The sequence below is a fragment of the Rana temporaria genome, chromosome 9, assembly GCF_905171775.1.
Source record: "Rana temporaria chromosome 9, aRanTem1.1, whole genome shotgun sequence".
Classification (NCBI taxonomy): domain Eukaryota; kingdom Metazoa; phylum Chordata; class Amphibia; order Anura; family Ranidae; genus Rana; species Rana temporaria.
The window spans coordinates 72415085-72440488 of NC_053497.1; the positions used below are offsets into that span (position 1 = coordinate 72415085).

General features: G+C 37.9%; 1 protein-coding gene across 6 annotated transcripts in view; it reads right to left on the minus strand.

The window, feature by feature from the left end:
• The window catches only part of FGF13 (fibroblast growth factor 13), a 497159-nt gene that overhangs the window by 87544 nt on the left and 384211 nt on the right, over positions 1 to 25404 (minus strand). For 5 of the 6 annotated variants that reach the window (XM_040323770.1, XM_040323769.1, XM_040323774.1 and 2 more), the window contains 2 exons: positions 14466 to 14576; positions 7211 to 7314 (listed from right to left, as the gene is read on the minus strand). In XM_040323770.1, the coding sequence (XP_040179704.1) occupies positions 7211 to 7314; positions 14466 to 14576 (215 nt within the window). Of the gene's footprint in view, positions 1 to 7210; positions 7315 to 14465; positions 14577 to 16306; positions 17378 to 25404 lie in introns of those variants that run through there. The other variant, XM_040323773.1, reaches the window with a different exon arrangement.

The following is a 25404-nucleotide window of genomic DNA, read 5'->3' on the forward strand; positions in this document are numbered from 1 at the left end:
AGCGCAAATGAGCACTTATTTTTCTTACTGTTCAATCCTCCCATTGATGGTCTTTGAGGCCACCCTATGTGTAACCATCATGTGCTAGTTTGTTATTAGTAGCTGTTTGGCTGCATTGCCTAATATAAGGTAAATCTTTATCTAGTTATGAAAACATTATACAAGTAAAAAATATAAAAGACAAAACAAAATGTACTTTTGGGTAAAATTCACAATAATTACTTAAAATGTGAAAATTATAAATGCTGCATTTTCCTGGTGTTTTCAAGGTGGTGTTATTCATCTTTGGAATGTGTGCTTTCTAGAAACCAAGGTAAACTACAGCAAGTAGTATATGAAAATGTGATGGTGAAAACTGTATCATTAGATTTACTGATAGGCCAGCACATTGTTTAACCAGATATTGCTGTGTTTTCCTGTAGTTCTGTGCCCTGGGTTTGAATTCTGCCCTTTACAAAAAAAATCACATTGAGTATGTACTGTATATTCTCCCTGTATTTTCTCCCAAAATCCAAACACATACTGGTAGGTTAATTCGATTCCTCCCAAACTGGTCAGAGTGTGTAATCAGTGTAGTTAGAATATTAGATTGTGAGCTCTTCTGGTGAGGCTGGGACTGACAAGACAAAGCTACAGTATACAGTACAGACCAAAAGTTTGGACACACCTTCTCATTCAAAGAGTTTTCTTTATTTTCATGACTATGAAAATTGTAGATTCACACTGAAGGCATCAAAACTATGAATTAACACATGTGGAATTATACATAACAAAAAAGTGTGAAACAACTGAAAATATATTTCATATTCTAGGTTCTTCAAAGTAGCCACCTTTTGCAGCAGACACATCTCTAGAACTGGTAAGAGGAGACTGTGTGAATCAGGCCTTCATGGTAGAATATCTGCTAGGAAACCACTGCTAAAGAAAGGCAACAAGCAGAAGAAACTTCTTTGGGCTAAATAACACAAGGAATGAACATTAGACCAGTGGAAATCTGTGCTTTGGTCTGATGAGTCCAAACTTGAGATCTTTGGTTCCAACCTCTGTGTCTTTGTGCGACGCAGAAAAGGTGAACGGATGGACTCTACATGCCTGATTCCCACCGTGAAGCATGGAGGAGGAGGTGTGATGGGGTGGGGGTGCTTTGCTGGTGACACTGTTGGGGATTTAATCAAAATTGAAGGCATACTGAACCAGCATGGCTACCACAGCATCTTGCAGCGGCATGCTATTCCATCCGGTTTGCGTTTAGTTGGACCATCATTTATTTTTCAACAGGACAATGACCCCAAACACACCTCCAGGCTGTGTAAGGGCTATTTGACCAAGAAGGAGAGTGATAGGGTGCTGCGCCAGATGATTACCTCTTGAGAATGCCAAGAGTGTGCAAAGCAGTAATCAAAGCAAAAGGTGGCTACTTTGAAGAACCTAGAATATGAAATATATTTTCAGTTGTTTCACACTTTTTTGTTATGTATAATTCCACATGTGTTAATTCATAGTTTTGATGCCTTCAGTGTGAATCTACAATTTTCATAGTCATGAAAATAAAGACAACTCTTTGAATGAGAAGGTGTGTCCAAACTTCTGGTCTGTACTGTATACTCAATAAGTGCTATGTAATATGTGGACTCTACTGTATGCTATTACCTGATAAGCTCTCTGTGAACTTTGGTTACCCAAGTATAAATGACCACTAAGGCCCTGTACACATGAGTGGAATTTCCGTCGGAAAAAAGTTGGATGTTTTTTTCCGACGGAATTCCGCTCAAGCTTGGGCTTGAATACACACGGTCACACAAAAGTTCTCTGAACTTTTGAGCGTTAAGAACACGGTGACGTACAACACTAAGACAAGGCGAGAAAAAGAAGTTCAATGCTTCCGAGCATGCGTCGAATTGTTTTCGAGCATGCATGTTTTTTTTCCATACAGACTAACTGATTTTCTGATAATTGAGAACCTGCTCTCAAACCTTTGCTTGCGGAAATTCCGACAGCAAAAGTCTGATGGAGCATACACACAGTAGGAATTTTCAATGAAAAGCTCACATCAGACTTTAGCTGGCAGAAATTCTGCTTGTGTGTATGGGGCCATATGTCTCACGTTTTTAAACAGACTCTTTCATTTAGCAATAAACTTGTGTTATATAGAAGAAGGCATTACCTGACCTATGTGGCACATGCTATTTCTATAGATTGAAGCTGAACGTATTTAGTGAGTTACCATCCATGTACTGGGAAATGGCTGCTCCTTAACAGGATCACCATGTGGTTAGAATTATGTATCTGGATTGGCAACTCTGCCTCCAAAAGTTTCCTGTCTGTGAACTTTGAAGATGCCTAATCTCTTCCCAGCCACTCCCATTGGCACTACCAGGAGGAACTTCAGATATTATGTATTATCTATCACTTCTGCCTATCCCTTCACTGTCATTTGGGCAGCTGGATCAGACACTTCTAAGCCCAATTTTATATTTCATCTGGTTTGCAGGTGATAAGCATTTAATAAAAAGAAGAATTACAAATATTTACTCAGAGCATAGTTTCAGAATACTGTTTAGCAGTTGTTTGGAATATACCTATAGTCTTAATGGGAATTTTGCATATACCTATAGGTCCATACATTGTATTTTTTTTTAGTTTATTGGAAATACATATTATGATTAAAAAGCAAAAACAGAGAAAAAAAACACACACAAAAAAAATGTGTGTATGAGTCATGGGTAGCCAAAGTGAAACAGGAGCAGAGAAGCCTATAATAAGCTGTCACAGTATGAGGGAAAGTCATAACACAGCTATTGATTGCGCCAGCTTCCACTTAACTGCTGGTCAGATTGCAAGAGTAAGATTACTGTCAATTGCTGTTTCTAATGAACAAGGTAGAAGGACTGGTAATTGTTACATTTTAACAAATCATGCAATGATAAAAATAAAAACAGCTCTTCAAATGACCTAACAAAAGAACACGTACACCTATAATCACGATTAAGAAGAATGTGTACTTGTAAGAGCAGTCCGAGACATATCAGCAAGATAAGGACTTGAACTGAGCTGATATTTTATTAGAAGTGGTAAATAGCGAGGACCTGCGGAATGACAGCATGAATATGTATCATAGTTATGTTGCTACAACGTAAAAGATTATTCATGCCATACTACTAATCATTATTTTCTCCTAACGGTCCCCCTTACTTGCTTACTTAGGTTATCAGTCCTGTTCTCCCCCAAAATTTTACCTCTCTCTTGTTCAACTTTCCTTGAGCTAGGCCTCTTCCTTTCTCTCATATTGCATGCCCTCAGCCACTTTCTTTCTGCCTGCGCCTTATAACGATATTTTCCCTGACATGCTCCATCCTCTTCTCTCTTTTCCAAAGCCTTAGTTACAGGTCACCTATGTTGACTTTCAAGTCGAGAAGGAGCAGGGTAGAGGTTGGAAGCAGAATACAGAGAGCAGGAAACTGATTATAGAGGTATACAAGATGAAGTAGAAAGTAATATGATGCAGGAGTAGGGAAGAGAGAGATTTTAAGGAGAATGAAGTGGGCTAGTAAAAGATCACAGGAGGACAGAGATAGCTTTGCTGGGAGGGAGTCTAGGAAGAAGAAAATGTTATGTACTGTCAGAGCTTTTTTCTCAGAAAATAGGTGCAGGAACTCAACCATGACCCGTTCAGATTTCACAAACAGTAGAAGGGTCTTTAAGGGGCATTAAATACCAGAATTTCATTACATACAGAGTACAGAGTTCAGGGGGGGTTACACACAGAGTGCAGAGCTGTCACTAGTAAACACAGAAACCAGACTTGTGTGTTCACAAGTGATTGTGGTGAGTATGCACCAAAGGGTCTGAGCCAGAGGTGGTGGAACTGAGTTCCCCCTGAAAAAAAGCCCTGTGTACTGTAGAGGAAATGTCATACTCCTTCTGCATACAATAAATATAAAGAAAACGTGGCATTGTTTAGAAGTCACATTAAAGTGCCACAGCTTATGTTTAGGTTTATATGTAGGTACCAGCTTTCTAAATGTCAGCATCTGTAATGATCTACAACTCCACCATTACCATCTTCAAGGTTTGGGCTTGAGCTTTGGCACTGATCATTGCACTGGCTACTCTCCCCAAACTTGGAAGGTTGGGTTTTCAAGGAGTATTCTAAAGGGTTATCATACATACAGAATTTTGTGAACTTTCACTGAATGATTTATGAACTTTTCACATTTTTTCATTTTAATTTATTCACACATAAGTTTATTTGAAAGTATTTTATAGCATATTTATTTATTTGTTCAAGTTTTTCATTTACATTTACTGGCAGTCGTTTCAAAATCGATTGTTCTTACTGGGTTGAGATGCATAAATCATGGCTTCCATAGTATAAATCTTAGGGGAAAATACATACATCCACTATTAATGTTATGGTGAGGCTTGAAAATTCGAATTCCTGAGGCTCCCCTAGAAATTTGTTTTGGAAGATAACGACTTTTTGTACCCTTCATTTTTTTTATTTTTGCATTTAAAGACTATCCTAACATTATGTACAAGTGTTTCTATAGATAGATGTGGGTTGACATACATATGTTAGTGATCTGATATTTTGCTTAAAGTATGAGTTCACCTTAAAAAAAATAAAAAAATAAAAGAGATGTTTTTGCAGGTAAAAACATGTTCATTTATTTTTTAACTTGGAGCATGTAGAGCATTGCATCTGAGATCAACAGATGGCAGATGCCATGCAGGACTCCTGCAAACTTGTCAGTGTATCTGTCTGCTCGTACCTTGCAGGCAAATACACATTGACAGGAAGACATTAACCTCCCTGGCGGTATGATTCTGTCTGGAATTACGTACCAAAAGTGGTACAATTATTTTGCAAGGAAATTTGGCGTTTTATACTGTAGGCCTGTAATTTTTAGGAATAACTCACTTAAATCTGTCCGAACAAGAGACTAGTAGGCATCCCGGGTATGATTTTTTTTTAAAACAAAATTATAAATTATAATATAATAAATAATTATAAATAATTATAACAAATAATAATATAATTATAATAAAAATTATTGAATAATGTAATCAACTCAAAATCACTGAAATTTGCTCAGTTGCAGAATTGTCGCTGTCATTACTTTTATTTTTTTATGACGAATTTTCCCACAAATCGCTTTTGCACAATTCTGCAAGTGATTATAATTTATTATCGCTGTTTTCTAGCTGATCTAAAACCATTTTTGACATAAATGGACACTTTTGGACAATCTACAGTTTGCAGGCAGAAAGAACAGTTTTTATTATATAAAAGTACATGTAGGGCACTGGGCAGACCACTAGGGACAGGGGGGGGGGGTGTATTTTTTACATACAGTACTGTAATCTATAAGATTACAGTATACTGTATGTATAGTGTTTGTTTACTTTTGAATTTGGCGCCGTTCTCTGCCCCCGTGCGTCGTAACGTCGCAGGGAACGGAGATCGGCGGCAAACGGGGAGACTGTGGATTGAGCGAGGAGGTCCCGCTCGCTCACACAGCGGGGAGGCATCGCAGGATCCAGGGACAAGGTGAGTAACTGTCTGTGGATGCTGCGAGAAGGTAAGCACATCCACCCCGAGCGTGACTCGGGGATACCGATCCTAACATGAAAAATCCACCCCGAGTCACGCTCGGGTTTACCGTTAAGGGGGTTAAGTACCACACCGTTCAAAAGCACAATGGTAGTTCATTGAAGTTCACTAGTAGACAACAGCTGCAGAGGCTGTTTGTACTTGTAGTTTCCCATTCACAGAACTCTTCAAATGAATGACATGACTGGGCGAGCAGAGCCCCACATGGCTGTGTTTTTTTCAGACAGTGGTACCCAGAAAGGACGCCCGCTGTCACTCAGGAGGGGGGGAGGAAGGGGTAGAGGCTGCAGCTGCTGGAGCATGTTACATGTCCAACCCTAAATACGGGTGAAACAAGTAACGTGTTCCAAAAGGTGAACTTATCCTTTAAAGTTACCAGCAAGCAACAAATCAATATCACATTAATCTGATGCTAAAGTGAGAAGTAGAGCTGCTCCAAGAGCAGAAGCATTGTGATTACTTTGTACTGTTGAGCAGTATTCCAAAATGCTCTGATTTGGGAATGGGATAAGGAGTGCACAAGCTGGTTATTGCAGCTCCCTTGCTGATCACTGGACCCTGACAGTCACTGCCAGCCCTGCATAACATGCTACAGCTACATAAACACAGCTGCCACAGCAACACTTCCCACTGGTATTTAGAATTGCAGTGATTGAATTGCGCAAGGCACAATCACATCTTATCTTATATCTCAAACCTGGGAGCAAGATAGCCCTTTCTAGCTCATAGTGGATCGGATATTACCACGCTACCAAAGAGGAGGGGAGGTAGGGGTTAGGAGGGGAGGAGAAAGATAGGAAGGGAATACTGCTGCAACACTGAAGGTGTATCAAACCCAAAATTGTTGTAATAAATAAGTAGTGCTGCGCTTTCTAGCTCATACAGTGATGTAAGGAAGGAATGAGACAAGCAATCCTAAAACAGGTTCAAAACTGACCCATCCTCAGTGCTATGGTCCAAATACAATTACCATCTCTGCCATTCTGCTACAGCACTAAAGAGTGCCATGAAAGAACACAAAGCATTACACTAGTTCTACTATGATGCACAGCAATCACTCTTGAATCAGAAGAAATTCACCATCACTGAAACACATCTATAATTGATTTGGTTATCTTTGCCAAAGAAGAAAAAATGTGGGCATTACAATATCATTTCCAAAGCAGGAATGTTGTGACATCAGACTACAAGATTAGAGATCTTTAGAAACCAATAGAAGGAAAAAAATACATTTATGTGAGTTTTAAATAACCAAATATACATAATGAACCAAATATAAAATACTAGACTGGATCTAAGAAGCAGCTTTGACCTGTCTAGTACAATAGACCGTAGTTATGAATTTGACTGCTTCGACCTAGTACTTACGTCCTAGTCACACTTCCACTTGTAGTATGGCAACACAACCGCACATAGTGGGTATGTCAAACACACATAACAGGATGACTTAAGCTGGAAATCTCAATGAAACTTACAATTACCCACAAATATTCATCAGATGTAAAACCCCTCCAAAGAATTGAGGTGGTCATACCAGTCTCTTCAGGTATGCAGAGCATTATATACATTAGTTCAACTATAAAAAAAAGTACTTACTGATGTGTACAAGTACCCATCACTGTTCATTGCCATGTATAATTTTGTTTGAACGCCTTGAATAGCCACCACTCGTAGGCCAACTGGTATGAGGTTAAACAAAGCTGAAAGAGCAAAAGATAAAAAATAAAATAACTAAGCATATTTAGATCAGTTTACTCCACTTAGGTATTTTCAAGCGTTGCAACTAGCTTCATAATGGAGCCTCTTAAAAGCATCAAGTAGCGATAAGTGATCCACTATTTCATAGTGACTGTAATGTATTACTATATGTGATGCACATCTACTATTAATGTAAAATGCTGCTGCCAAATGAAATCAGCAGTAATAATCTAAAGAGACCAGCGCTACATTAAATCATCATAATAATAAAAAAGATGTGTAATTATTTGTCTTCTGTCAAATAATTTATTGACACTCATTCCCAAGAGACATACAGTATATTCAAAGCATAACATCACGTACTTAAACCTGAAGACAAATCATTTTGATTTTGCAGCTAAAACCAAAGCTGTTGTCTATTTGCAAAGTTGTGCTGCCTGTTTTTTTTTACAGTGAAATAAATAGCATGAAATATCTCCTGTGCTTTAAGTAATGTAAACCTGTCAGTAATTTGGATATAGCTGTTACATATGTGCTTTTTAAAAAGCCTGAGTCTGTGTGTATTCACTTAGATATAACCAAGCCTTTGATAGCAGGCACAAAGCAGTTTCAAGTGGCACAACTCAATGGAACCTACAATATATGCAGCTAAGGTGTTGATGATTTAATTGCTGATTACTCTTACATGGCAACAAGAAATTGAAAAGTAATAGGAATTTCTGCAGTGTCCCAGCTCTGTTTCACAATATTGATCTCACCTCATATGTGACAGAATCATTTTATGGATTAGGTCTTCTCAATTACATGCAAAATATAAGATCCTTGCTGCCACAAGCTTAAAGACTTCATCCTTCTCTTGTAGCCCCACCTGCTGTTGTTGTTGCTTTTAATTTCCTCTAAACTTACCTTTTCCAATTCTTTGGGCCCATGAAGTATTGGGTCCTCTTCTTGGGCACCACATGTCACCACACAGCAGGTCAACTCACCACACTGCTCTGCAGTGACATAAATGAAGTGTCATTATGTGACACTTCAAATAAAGTTGAAAAAAAGCAAAGAAAATAGGCTTCCTACTAGAGTAGACAGTAATGCCCTGTACACACGATCGGATATCTGATGGAATCTAATCCGATGGATTTTTTCATCGGATATTCGATGAAGCTGACTTTCTTACCTACACACCATCAGTCAAAAATCCAACGCAGTGACGTAAAACACTACGACGTGCCGAGAAAAATGAAGTTCAGCGCTTCCGAGCATGCGTCGACTTGATTCTGAGCATGCATGGATTTTTCTCCGATGGAGTTCCACACAGACAATCATTTTTTTCTATCAGTTTTTTATCCATAGGAAAATTTTAAAACATGTTCTATTTTTCACCGGTGGAAAACAAACTGATGGGGCCCACACACGATCGGTTTGTCCGATGAAAACGGTCCATCGGTCCGTTTTCATCAGACAAACCGATCGTGTGTACAAGGCTTAACACTAACCTGCACAATAACACTGAGTTTTACCACGCAGACAAGTGTGAAACTGGCCTGATTGTCAGACCAACTATAACTGTCACAGCATTAATAAGATTTTTTTACAGTATATAAAATAAATATGCAGATATATGTGGTACTGATTCATATAACAAGTGCACCTCAAATGTAACGGGAAACTGTATTTGATTTGTTTTTGCTTATTTTTTTAATGGTTACTTAGGATTACAGAAGCTTTCTATAATGCCTTGTACACACGATCGGAATTTCCGATGAAAAAAGTCAGACGGATTAGAAATTCCGATGGTCTGTGTAGAACTCCGGCGGAGAAAAAACTATGCATGCTCAGAATCAAGTCGACGCATGCTTGGAAGCATTGAACTTAATTTTTCTCGGCTCGCCATAGTGTTTTACATCAGCGCGTTTTGTATGGTCTGAATTTGGTCTGACAGTGTGTATGCAAGATAGCTTATACAGAATTCCGCCGGAAACTTCCATTAGATTTTATCCCATCGGAAATTCCGATCAGGTGTACAGGGCATTACTATCTTGGACCTATTTTTGCACCCCAAAACATGTCTATTCATTAGCCCTATCATTTTGAACTTTCACAGTAAGGAAAAAAAAATGTAAAAAAAAAAAGTCAATACCTATCAAATACACAAAAAAGGAAAAAACACAAATACGAACACTAGATAAAATTAACTACCTTTACTATACCCCTAACCCCTTTCCCCTCTTAGAATAATAATAATAAATAAAAACATATTTTGCCTAATTTGACCAGGAGCTAATTAAATTTCACTAAAATCACTCTACTCATCCGTAGTTATCAGGATGCAATAGTGGCATTGCTATTACCGTTTTGATGGTGCAGGCTCAGGGCTTACATCCTTACTTTTTGTATTACTACTTGTAAGTCACTGACCCAAAGAAAGTAATATTACACTTCCCAGGATTCCTATTTCTGTCTTGGCTAGTTAAATTGGTTGGACTAATAACGCAGAGAAGACCCGATGACATCAACCCTCCAAGATGCAAGTGGAAAGCCTATGCAACTTCTGGACAGGAAATGCTGGGGATCCAATGATGTTATACTTCTCTTTAGAGGAATGTCTTTACAACTATTACATATTTGAAGACAATCATAGGGCAATCATTAAAAACAATCTTGGGAATGTTTACTTTTAGACTTAGGCTATTCTTAAGCAGATGTGCTCATCTCATTCTCTTATTTAAAGATGCACGCTAGATATAGCATTTGCTCATCTGTATGTAAAAAGAATATTCAAAATATGATACAAGTAAAAGAGTCAAAACGATAAAAAGATCAGGAACATTTTACAGAAATAACAGAAAACATGAACTCACAGAAAATATACTATTTATCTTTAAAGGGAAAGCTTTTTTTTTTAGAACACCAAATAATTAAACTCAATAAACCAATAAACTCAATAAACAATGCTGTAGTTCTATTGATTGGAAAACACAATGAATAGGTTACTATTCCCTGTGCAATAGTAAATGGCCCTGGGTGTTTATTCTTACACACTGCAGATTGAGGGAAAATTGTGCCTGAAAAGTTAACCAAAGGAAGCTGAGAACAGGCTGCTAAAATTAATTCAAAGTTAGTAAAATGATGTCAATGCAAACTTGAAAGTTATCTGCTAATGATGTGCCCTGCTGCGTAATTACTTGGGTTAAACTCATTTAAGAGAGGTTAGCTGAGAAGCAAAAGTCATTTTTATTATTCAAAAAAACTGTAGCACTGCAAAGTACAGCCTCCGGCTGTTAAAATAGACTAGTATCAATTTAAAGGTGACAGTGGTGTGTTTGTTTGAATATTTTATATTTATATGTAACAGCTCACAGTTGATCATGCAAGTACTGTAAAATATATGAATGCATGCATACAGTTTCTGGTACCAGTAAGGATCCAAGTATGAAGATTTTTTTTGTAACAATAATAATAATAAAAATACCAGAGACATAAACATTTTAAAAAAATACACTTCTTTACTATAAAAGTCAAAAATAGGTATAGGCTTAGTAAATAATTCAATGCAAATAGCAATGCTGATGTTTAAGACAGATTAAAACTATAAAAGGAAATCAGATGTCTAGTTACTGTAGTAAAATCAAGAAAATAGAGACTATTTGCTATTCGGGCTACTGCACTTTGCCTTTTAGATTTTTGCCTTATCAAATAATTCAGCATGTGCTCACAATTCCTTGCACTTATATCATAAATGTCTTCCACTGCAGTTCCAGGAGCAGTACTGATATGCACAATGTAGCACTTTGTACCAATCAGATTTCATCTTCACTGCTCCAGTGTAATCAAAAGAGGAAAAATGTGTTATTGGTTGCTATGGTATAATAAACATTTACCTCCTTTTGCACCCTGCTAAATATAGGTGAACAAAGGGCAACACTAGACAGTCTGGCTTTATTAGTATTATTATACTTAGTTTCTATAATTCTAAGAAGATTCTACTGTCCTGTCTTCTCACAACTCTAACATACATATGGAATCATTGTTTAACATCTAGGTATGTGAATCCCACCACACATATACCTTTGAAACATTGTGTAAAATACAAAAACCAGTCTTTATTTTATACATTTTAAAAACGTTCATTCATTAAAATCATATGTTTTCTAAAAAATGGTATCAGGTCTTCCGCTTTGTCTCCCCTTGGGAGACAGAGGATTTATAGAATGGAGATACTCCCAGATTGTATAGTGTACGTCAATGCATTTCGTGGACAAAGCCGCTTCATCAGGACCCTGAATCTCTCATGCAAATATTACTGCGCACTACAATAACAGAAAGTGTATGCATACGTTTCAATGTAATTATGTAACATAAGAGAAAGGTGATATGTTGCGCTGTTGCTTGAATGTGTTCATTTAGTGATGAGACCCTCCAATAACAATGGTAATGATCTAGCACCAAACACATACTATTTTTAATTACAATTTAATCAAGTAGTTGAATGTCTCTCATATCAATGGTATGGTCAGATGCAAGTTCAGTAGCGGGCTTATTTAATGCAGTGCAATGCAAAGTCCAATAACAAATTTGCTATTGAATAAGGTGATGCAAGTAAAATTAAGGATATGCAAAGTGCAGAAATAAAACTTTAGTGTATTGTTGTCAATTCATTTAGTGATAATCTCACTCACACAGGCTAGTGCACTTTACATATTCTTATTGCTCTTTGCACTGCCTTATTAAATAAGCCTGGTTGTGCATATGTGTTTTTTATAACTCCACTTTTTGATTTGAAAAGCCAGGACAAGAAAGTAATCAACTTTGAACATATTTTGTCATGTTTGTGTGGGCTCCTACAAGGATACCAGAATTTATAAATTAATCTGTCTACATCCCTTATGAGCCCCACCCACCCCCCTTGATCACTCTTGACATGTAAGTACCTGACACTGCAAATTCTATAATATCACTGCCTGACAGCAGTTGGAGACAGAGATCCATTGCATAAGATCCACCATGATGATGAATAGATTACCCATCTCCTTTCTGCCTGTAAGAACAGGGCTCCAAATGCTGGTGGGCTGCAGGCAGATCCTGGTGGGCAGGAACCAGAAGTAGATGGACAAAGGGTTTGGGAAGGGGGGAAAGGGAGGGGTGAGGGGCAACCAATTCAGGTATTCATTAAGCATTTATGTTTTAGAAAAGTATATGAAAATGCTATGTTGGCTCTATAAAAGGATGTATATCTAGAAGAAGGGTTTATTTTACAATAAGATGCACAGATATTTTCAGCGTGGCAGCCCTACATTTCTTTTAATCAAAAATACATTTACCATAAGTACCCTTTTACCTATTATGTCTACATTTTCTGCTCATTTTTATAAAACAAATATAGACACAGAATATTACACTCCCATAGAAAAGTTAAGTTAAACATTTCCTTGTGAGATTAGCAGACAGAGCCAGCATTAAAGATAAATACTATTTTCATAGCTGATGGTTGTCCTACCACACCCCCTATAAAGGGCCAGTATCAGGCAACAAGTGAAACTGTTCAGTAGGGTACACATGCTTATCCAGTAAAAAACTACAACTGTGCTAAAATTAGAAAGTTTCTCAATCTACCTTAATCTATAATCCATTTACTCAAGAAAATAGAAAGCAGTTTATAGGGCCACAGAGAGTCTATTTCCTGGATCATGGGCTTGTAATGTTCTCTCTCTCTCTCTGCTTATTGTATCACCAATCACATTCAAAGGTTTGATTAGTGGCTGTGATAAACTTCTTTGAATTCACATGTTTCAGGTTTTCTGCACATGAAACACTGCAAAGAGCCAGTGGTGGGTGTGTTTGGGAATTCCTATACTACATCACAAGTAGAGGTTCTCTGATATTCTAAATATATAGTGTGTGTTGGACTGGTGAAGCCTGGCAATGTCTGGATCAATGAATATTGAGCAGGTAGGCTAGGTTCCCTGTATGCATCTTAATGTTTCATTTCAAATTTTGACTGGACAATACCTTTAGTTTTGTAAGAGAGGTAGAGCATCAATACCTTTATGCCCCATACACACGATCAGAATTTCCGTCGGGAAAAACTCAGACGGATTTTTCTGACGGAATTCCGTTCAAGCTGTCTTGTATACATGCTGTAACACCAAATTCAGACCGTCCAAAACGCGGAGACATACAACACTACGACGGGCCGAGAAAAATTAATGCATGTTTTTTTCTCTGTCTGGGTTCCACACAGACGATCGGAATTTGCTATAGAATTTGAAAAAAAATCCGATGGGGCACACACACGGTCGGAATATCCGGTGAAAAATTTCCATTTGACTTTTTTCATCAGAAATTCAGATTGTGTGTACAAGGCATTAAAGGGTGACATTTCAAATGATTTTCATATCACTCGATTTTGGGCCATCTGCTTTTCTTATCGGTTATTAATGTTTAAAAATAATTCTTATCAACCACATGTTGGATAATGGAACTTTCCAGAGGACTAAGATAAGGACTATGATAAGTATCGTGTGTGTAACTGTGAAACAATGCTTTTGCTGGGTTTAGTTCGTCACTGTGCAGAAATATTAACCCACAGCTCTCAAATTTTATGGGTGTATATAATAAGAGTGTAAAGAGCAATGGGGAACAACCAATTACAAGGAGCAATAGCAGACAATATACATTCAGAATACTAAATTAAGATCAATGAAAGCAAAATCCAATTGATTGCAATCAGATTTGAATCTAATTATTGTGCACCTAACAGGATGCTCAGTGGTGTAAAAGGACTATATTGTGTAGGAAGGGGTTACATGGTGACCAAGTTCAACTAAAGTCAAGACTGCTCTATTACTGGCAGAATGTGTGGGTGAATATATGTTCTTTGATTAAATGTGATACAATCTAAAGGACATCTCTGGATCTCCATGGAGATAACATTTGATTCCCCAAGCTGACAACAACCCCCCCACTCAGCTAGTCTTTGTAGTATTAGCAATAAATGTCCAACATATACTTGTTGATTTTGAAATTACAGTCTATATGCTGGTGTTTGCTCTACTGAAAAACAGTCCTGCGTCATTTCTGAGAGCTGTCTCACTGCCCACCAGGGCAAAAGAACAATGGCGTTGGCGAGACTGAAAAAGGGTCAAGGACTACTTACTGTAACTGCTTTCCTCTTCCTTTGTTCCATCAATTGTGCCATCTGCCTGAAGCTGCAAGTGGAAGCCTTGCCTGCTGTACAGTTTAGTGACTATACCTTTGAGTTGAGGTTCTGTAAGGAAGCAGAAAATGCACACATGTTAGATATGTCTCCTAAACATGATACAACAGCTTGTTGTCCTTTTACATTTTGAATGAACACAATTCTGAATCAGTCCTGTTAAACCTACCAGCCATTCAATGTGGGCATAATATCTGACATTTAGTAGCAACAAATTCAAAATGTTCATGTTTCTGAAAGGCCGAATGACAAATGTCCTTTATGCTTGTTATGATATTTAAACTATCTATTGTACCAAAGAAAAAGTGTTCAGAATTTGGACATGGTAATAAAGGAACTGTGGTATAGTTTGCATAGTTTGTCTACACTTCCCTCAAGCAATACACAAGACCTTAAATGTCTTCCTTTATGTAATGAATACTAGAAAAGTATATAAAAACCTAAAAGACAAAGAAAATATAATACATTTGGTAGTGATCAAGCCCTGCCTTAAAATACTAGATTTGTCAGTAAAGTAGTGTTATGCTTTCATTCAGCCTGCATATAAAAACCCACTAAAGTCTATTGTCTTTTATTAGTATACAAGTATGTAGCAATTTTCTAATAGTATTATATGTTTTTATATTCTTTTGTATTCTCAAATACCTACTGGTAAGTATCTTAACAGTTTAGTTGTACTCAAAAACCTACTTGACATGGCAGCGCAAAGGGTAGTGGCTATGTGCGCAGTACAGTTATCCTGCACAGCCATTGGATTTTGGTTTACTATAGTCATAATAATATTAGATTAAATCTGGTTTTTGGCTATAGAGTACTTTGCTTTGTACATTTCTATTTGCCTTATTAAATAAGCCTAAACATGTCAACTTATTTGCCTGGGCAAAAAACAGAACATGTATAACATGACTGATAAATAAAATAAGCTTTCTCAGTAGCAAGAGGGAAATCCCATCTCTGCGTAACAAGCAGCTGCTAAGAAGAAAATTGTGCATCTGAAATAATATGTTTACTGCAAAAGGGATTGCCTGGTGAACACTCTCGCAGAAATTATAACAGGTATTAGCAGTCTCAGCCAGACATTCTCTACGTTGAATTACCAGTGTGATAACACAAGTACTCTAAGGATATTACAGTTACCCTTAGGATTCTTGAAAAAAAAATGATTGTAAATTTACCCATGCTTTGTTACCTTTTATACGTAAAAAAAAAAAGTGCATAAAATAAAATTGTAAATGGCACATATTCGTGCTTAGTCTAGCTGCACTGGATTAGCTAAAACAACAAATTATACCTTAATGTTCCATTGTTAATTCATACAAATATCTTATTGCCTCCCAGGGCACTTAGTACTACACAGGAATAGTACCAATGCCATAAAGAACAGTTATGTTATTCCTTTCTTGATTAATAAAGGTGATTAAAGGGTTTATGTCAAATGCAGATGATTTGTGTTACCATTCTGATAATTTAATTAAGCTGATTACAATTGCGATTATAATTATGACAAAAAAGGTGCCAACTGGAATCAACTACCGTATTTCTTTCTAGAATATCCCACTAACCCTCCAATCAGCAACAAGACACTGTTTCCTCTGCATTAACTTATTACGACATTGTGTAAGCATTTTCTAATGGTAGATCTCTGTTAAATCAAACAGGTTAATGACTTAAAGACATTACAATAGAGCGCTATCACTGACAGATATATCCTATGCAATATTTGATGAGGCATGACTGATGCATGTGGAAAGACCATGCTAAACTGTAAGAAGCTCTCAAACCTGGTCGTCGTCGTCTCCTCTTTTTAGAACCGAACAGTTTGACCCGAGAGAAGACATTGAGTTTATTTTTTTCACAGTTTCCTTTGCTTTTGCTGGGGCTGCTAACACATTTACAAGCATTGGATTTTTCCCTTTCCCGAGCTTGTCTCTTCTGTCTAATCAGGGAGCTGGCAATCGCGGCAGCCATGGCTAATGTTTACCAACAACAAAAATTGTCTTTTCGAATGAAAGATACCGTGATACACAACCTGATAGGACGACAATCCTTTTTTTTTTCTCAGAGACGAAAAAGTTGACCTTACATTACTAAGATCACTACTGATGAGCCATCTAAATACTGTCACATAATGTGGATCTTCTGCTGAGCATATACTTTAACTGTCTTCTTTCCTTTACAAATAACTTTGTCCAACCCTGAGACCTCTTTGCACCATCAGCCTCGGTTTCAGGTTTTGCTGTGTTTCTCCCTTCTTTGTCCAATGGAGATAATTGTGCAGAGTTTTAAAACATAAATATTGACCAACATTGCAGTATAGGCTTGACCTCAGTGAAACAATGGTCTGTTCTTTCCAGTTCCATTCTGGCATCATGGACACAGCTCACGTCTGGTTTCCCTTGCTGAAGCATCATAGTTTCCATAGACACACTAGTTACATTGGAAATGAAAAAAGAAAAAAAAAATAGTCTTTCCGTATTCCAAGATAGCTGGTGTGTTCAATGCAGCAGTGGCAGCAGTCTCAGTCTTCATGCACTGAAGCCACTTGTAACTGTGTATGTGTGTGAGCGAGAGAGAGAGAGGGAGAGAGCGAGAGATGCAGATGGTCTGTTCCCCTCCTTTTTTTTCAATGAAATACAGAATAGCTCTGACCAGTCTTCTATTGTGTGTCATCTGCTAACATCTGGTTACTTTTAGCGTACAACAAAAGCATTTGCAGCCGAGTTGCTCCATTTGTTAGCTAGAGTCTAATATGAATTTACATTGCAGGCTTTCCTATCTATGCAGAGGTTTGACATGGCAGGTCAGGATGAGCTGTGTGTTGATGAAGAGAACTTGCTCTCAAGAGCCACCTCCCGAAGAGAGAAAGGTAGTCTGAATTAATTGGTGAAGGACTCTTTCATTGCTGGGGCATATTAAAGAAACAATACAATTATCCAGGTTTGGGGAAAGAGATAATCTATTATTGGTCTTTTCCTGAAAGCGGTGGATTGGCTGTCAGGGATTTTATCCTGATTGGTTGGTTCTGTTTTTCCTGCCTAGCTTCTTCAAAAGATAAGATTTAACTTAGCACAGGAATTCCTTCTAGGTGGATCAGTCTGAGAGTAAGCATACATTTATCAATATGTATTCTGTAAACATCCCTGATTTAGGATAAATCAAATAGCAGGATTGAAGAATTAAATAGAAATGTCTATAGAAAATTCTAAGATGCAGTTTTCTAACATGAGGCAATAGCAATCTAATTTTGATTATAGAAATCTAAGATTCTTTATAAGAATATAAGTGAATTGAGAACAGTGTGCCAAGTGTAAGCCAGTGTACAAATAAAGAAGACTTTCATCAATCAGATGCAAAAGAACAATTTGCATGACGTACCAGAAGCTTAAGGTTCTAATAAACTCAGATTTAACTGAATAATGCTGTATATATTATCTTTCTAATGTAAACTTGTTATGTTACTTTGCTTGATATGTTGCTATGAACTCTTCTAATAAAGAGAACAGAATTATTTTACGGGAAAATACAAATTTATATCACCGAAAAATATTTAGTGCAAAAAAATGAAAAATCTAAATCATCAGTCCTCCCTATAGCAACAACCAGGCTCTGTCTTTTATTCAAGATGGCAAAATGACCCAGGGAAAATTATTGGTTGCTAAGAGTAACACAGACACTCACAAACGACACAAAGACAAATCATTGGTTGTGCTTGTCACTGTGAAGGTACACCCCCTTTTCATCAAAAATGTTTCCAGTCTTGGTGGAATAGTGCAAATTAAATGAACCTCAAGTTCTCCCACCTCCTAATTTGAATGGACCGGGTGTCCCTTTCAGCCACTAGATGGTGTTGTAAATAAAATATATGAGTAACACCGCTAATACAGTTTTTTGTTTTTACAAGGATGTTAGGGATGTCAAAATGTGCTCTCAGGAACAATATTTGACTCATAGCTCGACAACTAAATGTTGCGGTTATTGCTTGACAAATCCATGTGCCCTGGAGGCTTTCTGTTTTTGCTGTAGATTGAAAGTATTTTTTTTATTTGTATTTGCATTAGGGCGAATCTGAAACTAAATTCTGGTGCAATTCTAAGCATAAGCATTTCCGTATCTGTGGGTTTGTTGGTAAGATGTTAAATCATTGCAATATTGCTTTAAAGCTTGTTTACAAAGCAGTGTTCATTTACTAATATGTGAATTAATACTGCATCAAAAGAATAAAACATTCACATAATTTCTGTGCTCTACTGATAATATGGACCAAGCTATTATGTTATTTCTCTATAGTCATACTACTATAATAGCAAGACATGTTGAAGCTGCTTTCTTAGATTATTTACTAAGTGACTGTGAAACTGAAATGATTTCCCTACTGAAGCCCAGACAGCCATATCCTTCTAATGGCACATAGATGTAAAATATTTTGAAAACCAATTTGATCTGTTGCAAATCACAAACATCAAGAACAATCTTGATCGTTTTAAAGAAGAGACCTACTGGTGCCGGACTGGTCCAAGACATTGTGCTGCCTGGGTCCAAAAATAAAATGCTGCCCACCAAAAGGCCCCCGCATTCATTATTTTATATCATAATCATTAATTTATCAGGAAGTCAGATTTAAATGCAACAGCACCTTGTCTATATGCAAAATTATATGCCATACCATTATGTTCAATTCCAAGGGGAGGGCTAGGACAGTTTATAGACAGGCTAGTGTAGTATATAGACAGGCTAGGGCAGTTTATAGACAGACTAGTGTAGTATATAGAAAGGCTAGGGTAGTATATTGACAGGCTAGTGTAGTATAAGGGCAGGCTATGGTAGTAAATGGGCACGCTGGGGTAGTATATGGACAGGCTAGGGTAGTATATAGACAGGCTAGGTCAGTATAGGGGCTGGTTAGAGTTGTATAGGGGCAGGCGGAGTGGCCCGGGTGGCAGTTGTCATCATGACATGCAAAAATGCTGGAATAAAAACTTTGGTTGTCAATTTGATGGGTAAATAGAAGAGAAGGAGAGGCGGCCGTGGTTCAATTTGCTGCCCCTCTCAAAGTGCTGCCTGGGTTCAATGGATTTACTGGGACCCATGGTAGGGCCGGACCTTTTCTGGTGATGAAAAAAGGGGATGCAATTTGTTTTATAGAAAAATATGTAGGCTGACATCGCTGATATCTCCTTTTGAAAATGCTGGTTACCTGGTTATCATTGTTCCAAAGGTTTTAGATATACAAGGAATATTGAAGTCTTAGGTGTGTGCATAGGATGTGCCAGATGTTCCTGGGCACATCCTAATTACAATGTACTATGCAGATTCACCATGCAGCCTGGCTGCAAAGAAAGGGACTAGGAGATCTCTGTTCTCAGTCCCTTTCTCGGTCTCAAAAGTGAGACATCAGGGGTCTGTTTAGACCCAACGAGGCTCTTAATATATTTAAAAAAAATATTGTAATAAAAATGTAAAAAAATTAAAAATAAATAAACCACTGAAACCAATCTATACCCTACTGACACTGTCCACTGCTCTACTGACAAAGACCACTGCCCTACTGACATGTCCACTGCCCTACTGACACTGTCCACCACTATATATATATATATATATATATATATATATATATATATATATATATATATATATACACACACACAGACACATGTGTTTGAGCTTTCAGATGCGCACCCTAATGCAATAGGCTGCACGCACCTATGTGTGAAGTTCATTGCTACATGTGTGTTTGAGGCTCAGAAGAACTGAAATCAGACACATTTTCACATGGCAGATTTACTTTCAAATAGATTTAACATTTTATGCAAAGTAGGTACAATACAAGTGTTCAGAGGGACACTGAGCACACTGTCATGCTTAATAATATTAAAAATTCTGTCCCACACAAGCTCTGCCCTAATCTGCCCAGTTTTAGAATAACTACTTCTATGGATGGAAAATGTCCTGGTCTAAGGCCCCATTTCACACTGGGGCGGGGGCGGCGTCGGCATTAAAGCATCGCTATTTTTGGCGGCGCTATTCGGCCGCTAGCGGGGCAGTTTTTAAGCTGTACACCAGATCAGATCAGAGAGTTACGGTTTGAGCTAGAGGAGCGAGTGAGACTGATATCTAAGCTGTACATCTTGGGTCCGTCGTGACCACACTATACACTACTACAGACATTTTCTCCAAGAGTTGTTGCTGTGAGTTGCTGTGATTTTACTTGCTGGCTTTGAAGTGATGTGATGTGAGTGTAATGGTTGAAGTTTTTCACATAGCGTTTTATTAAAGATCCTATTTACATGTTTGCGGCTGGATAGCGGAGATCAGCTAAACCTGTCTGTGTGGTTTAAAGCGATTCTGCCAAGCACAAAAGTGTAAGGCATAAATATCTGGTTAATGTGTGTCATCCAAAGGGAGCATAATCACCGGCACAGGTGTGGTGGAAGATCAGAAAATGTTACACTGGATCAACCTTCTTTTCAGATCAATTTTATTATGCCTATGAACTTTTTATTGAATGTAGTTTATTTCACTTGTCACAGGGTGATATTGTTACACTGATAATTTGAATTATCACATTGTCATCATCTTTATAGCGATACTTTAAATTGTACCACATATGAAGGTGTCTTTATTTTACTTTATTTTTAGTTTTTTTCTTTGCACTCGGTTGAAGGTCCATACACATAAGTGCAATTTAGCGCCACTTATTTTTTCACCATTGAGTTCAGATTTCTACATCATTAAAGTGGCAGCTGGTTAGTCAGTTGTTTTTCCTTAAGGCGCATCGGTGGTACTTCAAGTGTGGGCGTACGAGACTTGCTGACCATCAGCCATAAATATTAAGAACATATGCTAACTATAATAAACCATATTGGCAGTTTTAGTTCATTTACATATCAATCATTGGTTTTTAGTTCTAGCATTTTTTTGGGATTGGTTTCTTTTCCAGCTACTTTTTCCTACTTTTTCCTGCAGCATAAAACAATAACCCCAAATTAACATACATCATTAGCAATGATTGGCCACAGGTGAGGGTGGATCACGTGACTGGTTTGGTTCAGTTTAGGTGTGTATATAATTGAGTTGTGTACCATTTTGTTTTAGCTATGACTAAGCACTGACATTACAGTGCGAAACGCGTCAGTTATACACCCCACTGTCTGCTGTGATTTGTAGTGCTGTTTTCCTCTTTTTTACCATTAAAAGCAACCTTTGTTTTAGGATTTTGTGGAAGTGCAGCTGTCCAATCTTTTCTTCAAGTTTAACCCCAAAATAGGGATTTTATTGTATGTTTCTCTTCTTGTTATTCTCCAAATTTATGTAATCAGTAGGCACAGAAATCTCACTTGTATAATCGGCAAGATTTTAACATCATGGTTCCAGACAATTTGCTGCTAAGCTTCAGTATCTAGCATTGTCTCACACAATAACATCTTAAGGGAAATTGGATCATTGTTTACCCATTTATGATATCTTCACTGAAGTGAAACTTTGTACTTCACACACTATCTCACACATGGCCTTCCCCAATAAATACATTACAGGCAAACTGCAATCAAAATTATTAGTTTTGATTGGATACTGCCAAAGAGGCATATAGCCACTATTGGCAATGATTGGCAACCACATATATGTTGCATTACCACTAGGGATGCTAAATGTATTTAATGGCAGATATACAGACCTCTGTCATTTATTTTGGCTGACTTGCAGCTGCTTTTCTGGTTGCATGTGAGGCTGGGTTCACATATGTGTGGCCGCTTTGGGGCGACTCCTCTCTGTTTCTGCTACCCAGCGCGACCCTTATGGATCAGTTTGTGGAATGTTCCCACAATCGACCAGGCTCTTCTTCTCTTCACTGTTGCCCGTGGAAGACACGGTGGCTGCTGCTGGCAAAATGGTGCACTCTCCTGGCAAGGAGGGAAGCACACTGTTTCCCTCATTGACAGTCTCAGCAGCCCCTGGCCCTGCTTCTCCAGCAGGCATAGCGCAGGCTGTAGTGGTCCTCCTCACACCCACCCTTGCTGCCACAGTTGACACCGCAGTGCAGAGGGACTTAGAGCAGCTACACCTGGAATTTAAAGCACAAGCTCAAAGGCTTACACATGCAGAGGAGAGGATCTCCTCTCTGGAAGATGAGGCTGCAGCCAACTCTGCTATTCTGACACGCATTTCTAATTCCCATAGAGACCTCTGGGATAAACTTGATGACCTAGAAAATCACTTATGGCGAAACAATCTGCACAATCTCAGGCTGCTAGAATCGTTGGCACAGCTCACTGATTTCTGTGCCAAAAACAATCCTGAGCAACTTGGATTTTGTGTTCCATGCACTGTAAAACACGCTCACCATATTGGCCAAAGCGCAAACCATCATACTAAACCTCTGCCCATTATTGTACAGTACCTCAATTATGCCAATAAAAAAGCTATCCTGCAGAAATTTTGCGGTTCTCGCGCTCTCTCTATATTGATGTCACAGACTTGCTGCTTTTTGCAGATTGCTTGGTAGAGGTGATGAAGCAATGCAAAACCCTCTCTACGATTTTCTCTACACACTCAACCCTAGCCTATCTGGCTGTTTTGCATATCCACTCTCCAAATGGGGAACATCTCACGTTTACTTCTCCAGCTGAAACAGAGCACATATTTGTGAGCCTATTTATACTATACAATATATTGAGCCTATTGTTTGAGTATTGGTGGGTATCAATTATTTAACTAGTTAACATCACAACAGTACTATGTAAAAAACTCATAATGTGTCCGTTTTAATTTCCAGTCACAGCTGCATTGCCGTACCATACAATATTGATTAAATATGATTGAGTGCCTTTTTGTTGAGAGATTAATACTGTACATAATGCTGAGCAATCTTGTGACTTGATAAATGGAAAGCGTGTCCTATGCAGAGGGGTTGATTTACTAAAGGCAAACAGGTTTTTCACATTGAAAGGGTACTTACATTTTGCAAAGGGCTTTCCCCTTAGCTTAGTGAATGAAGCGAAGTGCTGAATTCCGATCATGTGCAAGAAAAAATGTGCAAGTAAAAATTCCCTTTAAAAGTGAGCAGCTAATTTGCCTTTAGCAAATTCACCTCAATATGTCTGTGTGTTTTCTTATAGAACCTTTGGGTCACAGAATTTTTTGGTACAAGGGACATTATCTATGCAATCTGAAACACAAGTAGTGTGACTTGAGGTGATAGGGTAGAGTATAGAGGTTTGCTATTCTCTACCCTACCAAAAAAAATAATTAAATGCCTTTAAAGTCTGTTATGTCTGTGTGGCTCAGAGCTTAAAGTGCATAAACCGTAACAATGAACATCTCTTATTTGCTCCCTTTCAGTCCGGTAAATTAATTATTGAAATGTTTTGTTATATCTATTTGATAAGTGAAAGTAATGCCGGGTACACACTACAGTTGTTTTTAGTGCAACCCATGCGAGTATAGTCCGGCGATCTTCACCGCTGAGCTGGTATGTTCTGACAGGTGGACGGCCCCCCTGCCAGAACACTCCGATAAGTGCTCTCTGTCATTGGATGAGGCCGCTGATCAGGAGTTGGTCAGCTGCTGGTTTCCCAGCATACACTTCTGACAGAAGCTTCTGTCAGATAGACAGACATACACACAGGCAGAATGTCGCCCATTTTTTTTGAACCGGAAGCAGTGTTATCAGCATTGGCCAGTTCTCCTCTGTGAACTATAAAACATTACTATCTTATGGAGATTAGGAGGGGTGTGTTCTTTAGTCCTTTCACACTTCCTCTCATGGGATGAAAACATGGTTCCTCCATAGACACAGCACAGTAAGTGAGTGTTGTCACACTAGGACAGGAAGTGGGTTACTGGTAGATCCTAGCCACCATATTTAAAGTAAACTGCACTATACAACAGTGGGTTTTTGGGTTTAGGTAAACTAAATGCATGTGCATACAGTATATATAACTTATAGACATATTTAACTAGGGAGCACATGTTGTTTAGAAAATCATTCAATGCTGTGCCCCTCAAAGTCTTCTAGAAAAGTGGTTCATTTTCACATCACTAAATAAGCTTCCATTTGCCTTTGTCCTCGACCCAAATACGCAAATGATAGAGAAAATTCCTGCACTGCCGCACTCCTTGAAACGATGTCTTTATTCAGCAAAAAAAATCCAAAACAACCAAAAACAATGCAGTCAAAAAGGAGAGGTGGACAAAAGGAAAAGGGTGGCTGACATGTTTCACATCTTTCGATGCTCAGCAGTTTTCAGAGTGGTATTTTCTTTTACCAAATACGCAAATACCATGGAAAAACAAAAATCACTACAAAACAAACCACATACACAGAAAAAAATGCCAAACTCTACTCAACATTACATATTAAAACATTATACATTCTAATCCAACCAGTCCATCCGATTCAAAAAAAGTAAAAATAATTCCTATGCAAAATATTACTCCAAATCGTAGTTAGTAAAACTAGTTAAAAATTCCTCTATGTGGAAAAGTCAACGGCTCTCGCTTCAAATTCAAATTGATTGCCAATCTGTTCCCCTGGCAAAATCAACCTTTAAACAATCACATTCCTAGCTAGAAACAATATTTAACTATGCCCCAATATCAGATTAATTGATTTTCTGGAAGTTCTAGAAGCCCCAAATATATGTACAGTAGATTACATACAACATTTGTCTTAAAAATAGCATTCATATGTTCAACAACATCTTTCGAATATCTTTCCAACTTAGGACTACTTCAAATAGGGTGTATGAAATAACCTGCCTGTCCACATATTGTACAGTTAGGGCTATCCCAAAGGTCTGCACTATAATAGAGATACTTATACATCCTGTAGAGTGTAGACAATAACTTATTGGGTTACTCTTTGAGGGGCTGACAAAAT